Consider the following 11958-nt stretch of genomic DNA (forward strand, 5'->3'; position numbering starts at 1 on the left):
TAATTTTTATTTATTTATGATAGTCACACACAGAGAGAGAGAGAGAGAGGCAGAGACATAGGCAGAGGGAGAAGCAGGCTCCATGCACCGGGAGCCCGATGTGGGATTCGATCCCGGGTCTCGAGGATCGCACCCTGGGCCAAAGGCAGGCGCCAAACTGCTGCGCCACCCAGGGATCCCTCAAACCTTTTCTTTTTATTTCAAAAATACATTAATGTTAAAAATTATCAATGCATTGCTCCCCCCCATTTTTGTGTTATATTTGCCTAATTAAAAACATTTTTAGAACAAATACAAATAGGCTATTGTTGCCATATATTTAATTTCATAATTGTAACTGAAAATATAATTTTTTGTTATAGGAGGGGAATGGTGCAAAATTTTTTGTTATAGGAGGGGAATGGTGCAAAAATTATGTACTCTAGGCTGTCATATATACTGCATAAGTCCCATGATTAAAAGTAAACCCTTTCTAATAATTTGAGACCCTTTGGCAAAGTTTCTTGACCGCAGGTATCCATTCCTGCCGATAAGGTAGTTTAGCAAGACTACAGACAGTAGGATCCAACAGCAGACATCTTTTGCAGAGGTCTGGAAAATTGCAATGGTAAGCCTTATTTTCTCTCATGTAAATCGGAGGCGATGAGTTTAGCTTAGCTTGGTCTTCAAACTATGTGCACGGACCTGAAGGTACTCATGAACAGTCAATTTTAAGGGAATAAATTTCCAGATCTTCAACTTCTACCTGAAGTTTAAAAACAGCCTGCATTCACCATGGTTCTTCTCTCATTTATGAAAGACTTTTTGCCTGTCACCCATCACAAATCATAGCATATAATGCATACCAGTGTGTGACAAACTCAGGGCTGCTGATAGACCCATTCACACAATTAAATTGTATCTTGCTTCAGAAAAGACTCTAAGAATTAATTTATCAAGGCTCCTTAAATTTTGTCTTGCTTTATCATGCACATATTTCTGATTAAGGTGAAGGTTGGCGTTAGACACAAGGTGCTTGAGCCCTTGCTGGGATCTTGTGAGTTGAGGAAAGCTGTAGTAGTACAAAGCAGTATGATTTGTTATTTTAAATGTAACTAAGTTATTCTGTGTGACTTCTAGATTATTGGGAAAATCAAGTAAAGTCCACAGATAACTATTTATGTGATTTATATCAATGTGGTTTATGCAATAAAATTTTTAAAACTTCATGGAATCAATTAAAATATTTATTCTTATCATCAATGATTCTTCTCCTACTCTGTCTCATAAAATTTACATTTTTTAATCTCCTAAAATAACAAATAAACTTATTTACAGTTATGGTTTAAAATTAAATATCAATTTAAAATATATAAGAAGAATAGTTTTTCAAGTTTCCATTATGTGGCCCAAGAACCAAAACATTTGAAGACCAGTGGCTTTGAGAACCAAACAGTAGACAGCTTCAGTTTTTTCCTGACCTGCCAATAATCTGGTGGACTATATTGGGTTAGATGCCCATGTACTGGGATTCAAATTATATACCTATAAAATTAGACTTTGGGAGATGAAAATTCTGTAACCTCTACAATACAGATGTCACCTAAGTTCTTTGTCACATAAGAAAGAATAATTCCCTTACAATTAAGAATTTCCTTATTCAGTAATTATAGTTTCTAAAATATTTTTTTTTTAATTTTATTTATTTATGATAGTCACAGAGAGAATGAGAGAGGCAGAGACACAGACAGAGGGAGAAGCAGGCTCCATGCACTGGGAGCCCGATGTGGGATTCGATCCCGGGTCTCCAGGATCGCGCCCTAGGCCAAAGGCAGGCGCCAAACCGCTGCGCCACCCAGGGATCCCTAGTTTCTAAAATATTGAATTTTGTTTTTGATCTGGGTATTTCCTGTATCTAACTGAACTAGAATACACTAGCAGTTTTTTTGAGATAGCACCATCTAACACAAGAGCCTAAATCATTGATTTGCAATTTGAGCTATGTAAAATGAATTAAATTTTTATACTAAAAGTTATGAAAACACTTAAATCACAGAGTATTAAATATTTTCTCTGAGATCTTTCTCTTTGTTTAAGATTTTATTTATTTATTCATGAGAGACACAGAGAGAGGCAGAGACACAGGCAGAGGGAGAAGCAGGCTCCATGCAGGGAGCCCGACATGGGACTCGATCCCAGAAATCCAGGATCATGCCCTGAGCCAAAGGCAGATGCTCAACCACTGAGCCACCCAGGCTTCCCAAGATTTTTCCTTATTTCTAAATTAGGTGCCCTGAAATTTTTCTGGCAGTGTGGTTTCAGTAGCATCCCATAATTTTTTTTTTTTTTTTAAGATTTTATTTATTTGGGATCCCTGGGTGGCGCAGTGGTTTGGCGCCTGCGTTTGGCCCACGGCGCGATCCTGGAGACCAGGGATCGAATCCCACGTCAGGCTCCCTGCATGGAGCCTGCTTCTCCCTCTGCCTGTGTCTCTGCCTCTCTCTCTCTCTCTCTCTGTGTGTGACTATCATAAATAAATTTAAAAAAATTTAAAAATTAAAAAAAAAAGATTTTATTTATTTATTTGAGGAGAGAGAGAAAGAGAGACAGCACAAACAGGGGGAGGAGTAGAGGGAGAGGGACAAGTAGACTCTATATTGAGCTTGGGGTCTGACATGGGGCTCCATCCCATGACCCCGATTCATGACCTGAGCTGAAATCAAGAGTCAGATCCTCAACTGACTGAGCCATCCAGGAGCCCCAGAATCTCATGAGTTTTTTTATGTTGTATCCTTATTTTTCATTTATCTCAGAGTATTATCTAATATCATCTCATTTCTTTTTTGACTTATCAGCTATTTAGGTGTGTGGTGTTTAATATCCATATATTTGTGACTATCCTGAATTTCTTTCTATTAATGACTTATAATTTCATTCTATTGTTGATGGACATATTCTGAATGATTTCAAATCTTTTTAATTCATTGAAGCTTATTTTATGACCTCGCATATGACCTAGCCTAGAAAATGTTTCATGTGCACTTAAGAGTATGGATTCTGCTGCTACAGCATAGAATAGTCTACAGATGTCTTTTAGGTCTAGTTTCTGGTTTATATGGCTGTTCAAGTCTGCTCAGGCTTCTGTTTTCTTGTTGAGCCTCTGCTCAGTTGTTCTATTGATTACTGAAAGTAGGGTACTGAAGCATGCAACTATATATGCTGAATCATATCTTCCTGATAGATCACCCCTTTTATCAGTATAAACTGACCTCTTTATCTCCAGTAACATACTGTGTTTTAAATTCAATAATGAGAACAATGAATGGGAGTCCCTGTAGCTCCACAGTCTCACCAAGATTTGAGGTCTGTTTTAGATTTTAGCCATTGTAATGCGTGTGTGTTGTGGCATCTCATTGTTACATTAATTTACATTTTCTCTGATGACATATAATGTGGAGCATCTTTTTATGTGCCCCATTGCCACCTGTACATTTCTTTTTGCTGAGGTGTTTGTTGATGTTTGGACTCATTTTTAAATCAAGTTGTTTTCTTATTTTTAACAGTTCTCTATGTTTGGCTAACTGTCCTTTATCAGATATGTCTTTTGCAAATAGTTCTTTCATTTTGTGGCTGGTCTTTTCCCTATCTTAATCTCCATTGTTTTTATTTATTTATTTTTAAAGATTTTATTTATTTATTCATGAGAGACACAGGGAGAGAGAGAGAGGCAGAGACACAGGCAGAAGGAGAAGCAGGCCCCATGCAGGGAGCCCGACGTGGGACTCGATCCTGGGCCTCCAGGATCATGCCCCGGGCTGAAGGCGGCGCTAAACCGCTGAGCCACCCGGGCTGCCCTCCATTGTTTTTAATAATACTGTGAGGCATAGATTTCTCCACAGTTTAATCTAATTGAATTCATGCCCCTTTAAAGGAGTAAATTTTGAGGCCAGTCTTTGAGAGTTCTTCTGACCCTGGGAGAATTCTTCTTGTATATCTCTTTTCTGTATTCTTTTTTTTTTTTTAAGACTATTTATTCACTTTAGAGATAGATGGAGAGAGAGAGTGAGAGAAAGCATGAGCAAAGGGAGGAGCAGAGGAATAGGGGCAAGCAGATTCCCACATGGGGCTCTATCCCAGGACCCTGAGGTCATGACCTGAGCCGCAACCCGAGTCAGATGCTTAACTGACTGAGCCACCCAGGTGCCCCTCTTGTTTTTTATTCTTACTGAAAAACTAGCTGGCCTACAATTTAGCTTGTTGGTCTCATGAACCTGCTAACCTCCACTTAATCGTTTACCACCAAAATCTATTCTGTTTTGAGGGCATCCTTAGGCTTGAGCCATATACTCTGTTAAAAGAAAAGCTGAATTTCACCACACTCTGTTACAAGAAGAGTTCCATTAGGGAGAACGTCAGAGTTCTTTGTTCTTATGGCCTGCCCCTCCCATTGGGCAAAATATTTACCAGCAGCATTCTGGACAGGACAGTGGTTTTAGTCTTCTGACCATGCGTGCCTCTCTCTCAGTGTGGAAGCTCCACCCTGAGGTGAAGGTAATTAAGCCTTACAGCCCGCCATGCCTGGGGTAGAGCTTCCACCCTGTAAGAGGGGGTGACATAGAGGAAGCGAACCCATCTCTTACCTGTTCTAGTCTGGAATTTAGCCTTTGCAATATGAGGTTGAATTGGATGGAATGTCGGCTGCCTGCATTTCCTGGGCATAATGTAGCCCTTTACTGGAAAGGGGGAGGGGAAAGAGCCCTTCTTTTTGGTCAAACCTACCTAGAATGTAGCTTCTATCATGCTAAGACAGAAAGAGAGAAGAACTAAGTGGTTTGTGAAGAAAGTTCTACACTGTTCTTATTGGGATTTAGTGGAATTTTTTTTTTTTTTTTTTTTTTTTAGTGTTTCTTCATTTGCTATATTCTCTGAGGACAATTTCCCAATATTTTATTGGTTGCTTTAGAAAAATATATTTAGGTACATTTTATTATATTTTAGGTATTGTAGTAGATACAATGATTTTCTCTTTTTTTCTACCAGTTTTTTAAAAATTTGATTTTATGTGATAAGAACACTTAACATGAGATCTACTCTCCAAACAAATCTAAGTGTACAATACAGAATTGTTGACCGCAGGAACAAGACAAAATGGTGTATATATTATCTCATCTAACGTAACAGCAACCATGTTATAATATTATGACATTATAATTTATACATACAAGAATTAAAGCTAAAGATTAAATGAGTTGTCCATGATCAAGTAGTGGATCAGTGGTAGATCTTAAGGAAATCACCCTCGCCACCTCCCAGATAAACCCTACATGTGATCTTTCAGGCTCATCCATGGGCAAATACGGAGTTTGTCCCCAGTACAATGATGATCTCTTTGAGATCTTGTTTTAAATTCTTTTGGATACACACTTAGAAGTGAAATTGCTGGATTATATGGTAAATCTATTTTTAATTTTTTGAGAAGACCCTGCACTGTTTTCCATAATGCATGTTCCCTTGAGCATTCCTACCTACAGTGTATGAAAATTTCAATTTCTTCACATCCTCACCAATACTTGCTATGTTTGTTGTTGTTTTAAATTATTTACTTATTATTTTTTTAAATTTATTTTTAATTTTTTAATAATAGCCATCCTGACAGGTGTGAAGTGATATCTAATTGTGGTGTTCATTTGCATTTCTCTGATGTTTAGTGACATTTAACACTTTTTTCATATACCTGTTGCCATTTGTATGTCTTCTTTGAAGACGTGTCTATTCACATACTTAGTACATTTTTAAATTGAGTTATTTTTGTTTGCTTGTCTGCTATTGAGGTGTAGGAGTTCTTCATATTTTGAAGATTTAACCCTCAATGGTTGCTTTTCTACTAGTTATGGTTGTTTTCTCTGAAGAAATCTGTGAAGTTCCTCAGACTGCCATTTTCAAAATAGTATATACATTTTATTTTAATAACATATCTTCAACCAACCTTTGCTTATATTAGAATGCAGGCCATTTAACATAGGCAATAGTATAGAAAATCTTTGGGGAGTGGGGTTGATTTGCTTTTACTTTTGGGACCTTGATACACACACACCTAGACACATATATAACAGTCACACAAACATGCTATAATATCTAATATGTATGGAACACCTATCCAAGGAAGACCCCAGGAACAAGACAAAATGGTGTATATGTTATCTCATCTAACATAACAGCAACTATGTTTTAATATATATATTACATATATATTATATATATATACATTATAATTTATACATGTAAGAATTGAGCTAAGGTTAAGAGAGTTGTCCAGGATCAAGTAGTGGATCAGTGGTAGACCTTAAGGAAATCAGCCTCGCCACCCCCCAGATAAATCCTATATGTGATCTTTCAGGCTCATCCATGGGCAAATACAGGGTTTTCCCTGGAAGGCCTCTTGGGGACAGCTGCCCTCCTACAGGAGACTTGGGGTAGTTGTTGAATTGCTGTTTTCTGGAGGGACTTGTAGTTAAGGACTTAAAAACAGCAGAGCATTAAACCAAGGGTGAGGCTCTTCTGAGCTCAGAGCCCTCTGTGACTGCATAGGTCACACACCCATGAAGCTGGCCTGCCTCTGTTACATTAAAGGTCTCATCACGGACACATCAGAACGTTTCCTGTCTCCAAACTACTTCTGCACAGTGGTTCCCTCTTCAGATTCTTCCTCATTCCCACCTGGAAACTGCCTAGTTATCCTTGATACTTTGACTCCTGTGACACCAGATATAGACTGTCACCTGCCCCCTGTGCTGGCATATCCCGTGCGCATACTTTATTGTACTGCACAAGTGCCATACATATTGCATTGTGGTTGCTTATGCTTCTTTCATTTTTGCTAATTAACACACTCTAAACACAAGGATCAGGACTTTTACATTTACCGAAGCACAGGATTTGGTGTGATGTCTAGTAAGCAATTGGGGAAAGAAAGAAGAAAGAAAGAAAGAAAGAAAGAAAGAAAGAAAGAAAGAAAGAAAGAAAGACAGAAAGAAGGAAGGAAGGAAGGAAGGAAGGAAGGAAGGAAGGAAGGAAGGAAGAAGGAAGGAAGGAAGGAAGAAAGAAGAAAGAAAGAAAAAAGAAAGAAAGGAAGAAGAAGAAAGAAAGAAAGAAAGAAAGAAAGAAAGAGAAAGAAAAAAGAAAGAAAGGAAGAAAGAAAATAAAGAAGAAATCAAATAAGCTTCTTCACCCTCCTAAATTTAGGTTTTTAGATATAATTTAAGAACTTTATGGTTTCATATACATTCAATATCATAGAGTGAAACTATCTCAGTGATATAAAGTCATGCTAGCAAAGTTATAGAGACTTATGACTACTGAAAGAGGAATTTTTACCTGTTTAAATTACAAAATGTCACAGCCGGGAACTCGATCTTTTCCACGTACTGAACCTCTATAGATGTTGTGGTGGGCCATGTGAAGTAGTTGACCAAGCGACTGTAGATCTGCCACACGACGAGTGAGACTGAGCCCAAGACTATCACCGACCAGATCAGCTTGCGAATTTTGCTCTGGTTGTGAACAATATTGTGGACCCCGTGAAAGGAAGTAGAGATGGCAAAGTCATGGTCAAACTTCTTCCGTTCAGTGGGAGATGGCAGCGGTTTCTTTGAAAGGCATAGCTTTATCTTTTCCAAGAGTCCTTAAGTTTTAACAAAATAATTAAACAAACAAAAGTAATGCTATCTGTGAGAAATATAACTCAAAGAAGTTCAAGCAGGTTACCCTTCTTATGCATAATACATAGATATTCAAAATCCATCTTGGTTAAATGATTTCTTTGGGAATCAAGAGGTAGAAGTAGAAGTGTTGATGGCATGGGTCTGAAAGAATGGGTGGCTTGCAACTCATAATCTTCAAAAAAAAAAAATGGCTCTTACTTTTGAAATACAGTTTCTCGGGGCACCTGAGTGGCTAATTGGTTAAGTGTCTGCCTTCAGCTCAGGTCAAGATCCCAAGGTCTTGGGATTGGGTGGGGCTTCCTCTGCAGCAGGGAGTTTGATTCTCTTCCTCCCTCTACCCTCCCTCATCCACACGCATGCGTGCTCTCTCTTTCTCAAATAAATAAAGTCTTAAAAATTAAGTAATTAATCAATTAATTTAATTAAATTTCTCACTGAAGAATCACAGAGTCCCTTAGATGTCATGAGCAAAATCAGGCTGATTCTTCTGAGGGTCGTAAGTGGGACTAAAAAGCAATCTTGTCTTCAATTAATTTTAGTCCTACAGTAATGTATTGTGGGACTGAACTTCTGGAGTTTCGCTGGCTTTGAAACACAATTATTTTACTTCAATTGGTTAATCTAGTCTGGAATATTTAAAGTTGCACCATCAGGTGAGGAGTCTATCGTCAACCTCTTTAGACAGTGAATTAATTCTTTCAATACTACCAGTGATCATTCAACTCTTGTTTATTTGTATTGATTGATAAGGACTGGTAAAAGGTGGCCCTATTTTTTTTTTTCTGGCAGTATAGACATATTCCAAATTTTCTGTTGTTTTAATTCATTTTTATCTTTCTGTAGAAGACATGGAGAGTTTCTTTGCTGAAGGAAGGCTGCAAACATCTCAGAGGATGAGACAGTCTTTGAAATGGGAATATCAGCCTCCTGATTCTAGGCCTTGCCTCTTATAACCTGTGCTGTTGTTCAGACACTGTGCCAAGTTTCTCTATCTTTCTAATACTTAGTTCCTCTTCTCTGTGGGAGAACAGTCTTTTGCCTCAAGAGTTTGTTGGGAGTTTTAAATAAGATAATACCTGGGATGGCTTGGCATGTCTTATGAACCATAATAAGTCCTCAGTTTGTCTTAGCTATTTTTGTTATTCTGCTAATTTACTAGTGACGTGGCAAATGGTTAAAATATTTTTTAACATTGTCTACAATTTTAATTTAAGAAACTAGTTCTTAATGGCCTCAAAATGCTCAGAATTGGGATTCCTGCGTGGCTCAGCAGTCTGGCACCTGCCTTCGGCCCGGGGTGTGGTCCTGGAGTCCCAGGATCGAGTCCCGCATTGGGCTCCCTGCATGGAGCCTGCTCCTCTCTCTCTCTCTCTCTCTCTTTCTGTGTCTCTCATGAATAAATAAATAAATAAAATCTTTAAAAAAATGTTCATAATTTAAAAAATTGTCTTTTATATTTTTTGCTTCAATTCAAGACATATTATTTCTGTCAGCTGATCAGCATTAATTTATTTCTAAAAGGTTTCAAGTGTGGCTTATCATTAAATCATGATTTAATACTTCATAGGTCCCAACCAATTAGCTGAGCTTCCATTATGATATATAGAAGGTACCTATAAACATTTTCTAAGATACCCCATTTCATTTGCAAAGCACAGATTATATTATGATTATTTTATAGACTATCCACTAAACAGGAAATTTTGTATTAATCTGATTAGCTTGAGTTTAGACAAAACTTTTACAATAGTCCCACATACTGTTGTTTTTAATACAAAATTAGGTAATGTTTATGTAAAGTAACTGGCACAGTCCCAGGGCAAAAAAATATATAAGAAAAGTTTATTGTTATTAATATTTCCTAGCAAAATAAATTTAGCAACACTCTTTCGTGTATTACTTAGCTATTAGTTACAAACACAAAAAATTGACTCTTACAGAAGGACAACTCTGTTTCTGGGCGTTGGCACCCCTCCTAGTAGAGGGCTCAATGCTGTTAGAAGGGGAAGAGTAATCTAGGAATCAGTAACTGGCAAACCAAAAAGTATTGCCGCTTGCAAGTATTACCTTGAAAAATAAGTTTCAGGCTTATTTGTTGAAAATCAGCTTGTTTAATACTACTCCTTGACAATTGCTTTGGTGTTACTGGAATATTCTTAATCATTTGCTAAGGTTTTAAAAGAGTTTCATAAATAATTTATTATTGTACACGAACAGTGAAGAAACAAGGTAAAATGTTACCATGAGGAAGGTTAAAATTGGCTTAATAAATGGCACATGAGCCCGCAAAGCTAGGGAAATGTCTTACTTCCCTGACCGAAGTAAACACTACACTGTTATGGGAAGTGGCCTTTGTATTGAATACTGATCCTCATAGAAACATTTCGAGGAATATCAAACACGTTTTACTGTGTTTTAAAAATAAAACTTGAAAAAAAAATAAAATAAAAATAAAACTTGTAGGCACATGATCAATAGAAACCCAAACCAAACCAAAATAACCCAAAAAAACAACAACAAAAAGAGAAACAAAATAAAACCAAAAAATGGATTCTAGCATATAGTAAATATCTTAAAACAATTTTCATTGGTCTCCCTCATACAAATTACTTCTTTCCTATGTAACAAAAACTATGCTACTCATATCCAAGTAATATTGGAAATCAGATTTCCCAAATGAAAAACATAATCCCCCTTCGATTGGCCTGTAGGAATGAACGTAGAAACTGCTCTGAGCAGTTGAGTCCTTACCCACCTTTCTCAGCAGATGCTTTTGGTTTCTCAGTCTGCTCCATTCTCAAGTTCAGCATGCAGAGTCCTTGGGGTATATCCGATTTTCATCGATAACCATATTCATTTTGTGGCCTTTATATAAAATACAGCAGTTGAGGTCATAAAACATGGGGGTAATTTAAATGTTTGTGTTGCTATGTTTTGCCTCATAAAGCATGATCAGCAAACCAAAAATGCTGCTAGAAACAGCTATGGGTATTTACGGACTGAGGAGAAGCCATCATAGGGTGAAATGAAAAAATATAATTTGGAAATCGTTTTCTCAGAATTAAAGAGAGAATCCCAACAAATCTGTGATTTTAGAATCACCCCTGAGGAGCCTAGTTGACACTCATGTGATGCGCTTGGAAGAGAGTCTCCTTCACTCTTACATCTACCTCTCTCTTTATCCTGCTCTCAGTCAAAATGCAGTTGAAATGAATTTTGGGGGATACAGATGTCTTCTCCCGGTTGAAGTTACTTTCTTAATAACAAGTGAAGATGTTTTAAACAGAAATAATAATCAATGAAAATGACAGCAAAAAACATAAAACCTCCTCAAGAGGTAATGATTGCGGGAAGCATACAAATTTAATAAAGCACAGAGGTCAATTATTTCTTCTTATTAACATTTTTGAGAAATTATTAGAATTTATTATATTAAATAATAAACTGGGAAATATGCATGACTGTGTATAAATGGCACCACCTCTTGACACAACTGAGGAACTGCATGGCTCGCTACTTCCAGTCTTTTTAGTTACCATAATAGTGTTTTAACCATTAACATGGTCAGATACATTTTACATATATTTCCTTGGAAACTCAGTACTATAAGTTAAGACTAGTGTTATATGGAAGCAAACTAAGAAATTTCAAGTGATGTAAAATGAAAGTCATGGGATGATGTTCCCAACAAATGAAAGATATTAGGAAAGAGGGTCAATCTCACGATGTATGGATTTCTCCATGAAGGGGGTCTTCTTTGGGGATTCCATTACAACCTCAGAGAATTTTTAAATTCAGTAGTTCTTGAGAGGAATGGCAGCTGACTTACCCCTTCACCTTTCCTTCCCTTTCCTGTCTTCCTTGTTTCTTCATCTTACCATTTTTCCACAGAGGCTGGGGAGCCCTCGGATGAACCAGGTAACAGGTTAGAGTGCTAAGTTGGCCTAATCACCAGTTATCCACTGTTTGAACTTCTAAGGGCAGAGTCATTAGCCGACACAAGTTGGGAACAGCCTGGTGGGAAGTGGAGCTAGTCCAGAAAGAACAGGCCAGGTGGAGCAAGAGTAATAAAGAGGCAAAAGAGAGGAGTTTCTGGGCAGAGATGGGGGAGGGGGATCAAAAGAAAGACAGTCTTCTAAAGCTATATGTTATCTTCTTCATGATTTAACCAAGGCTCAGAAACAACTAGCAATTTTCTTAAAGTGTCTTCATGTTTTCATATTTACTTCTTCTTCTTGTTTTCACTTCTGCTTCACTT

At 37.4% G+C, this 11958-nt stretch overlaps 1 protein-coding gene across 1 annotated transcript in view; it reads right to left on the reverse strand.

Annotated features, from left to right (window-relative positions):
- Positions 1-10897, reverse strand: part of ASIC5 (acid sensing ion channel subunit family member 5) — a 33702-nt gene extending 22805 nt beyond the window's left edge. The window contains exons 1-2 of the mRNA XM_026016603.2: positions 10456-10897; positions 7354-7660 (exon numbers count right to left, since the gene is read on the reverse strand). Coding sequence (XP_025872388.2) covers positions 7354-7660; positions 10456-10510 — 362 coding nt within the window. The 5' untranslated portion in view covers positions 10511-10897. The remainder of the gene's footprint in view (positions 1-7353; positions 7661-10455) is intronic.
- Between the last annotated feature and the right edge of the window lie 1061 nt (positions 10898-11958).

The sequence above is a fragment of the Vulpes vulpes genome, chromosome 10 (genome assembly GCF_048418805.1).
Source record: "Vulpes vulpes isolate BD-2025 chromosome 10, VulVul3, whole genome shotgun sequence".
In the NCBI taxonomy this organism is placed as follows: Eukaryota; Metazoa; Chordata; class Mammalia; order Carnivora; family Canidae; genus Vulpes; species Vulpes vulpes.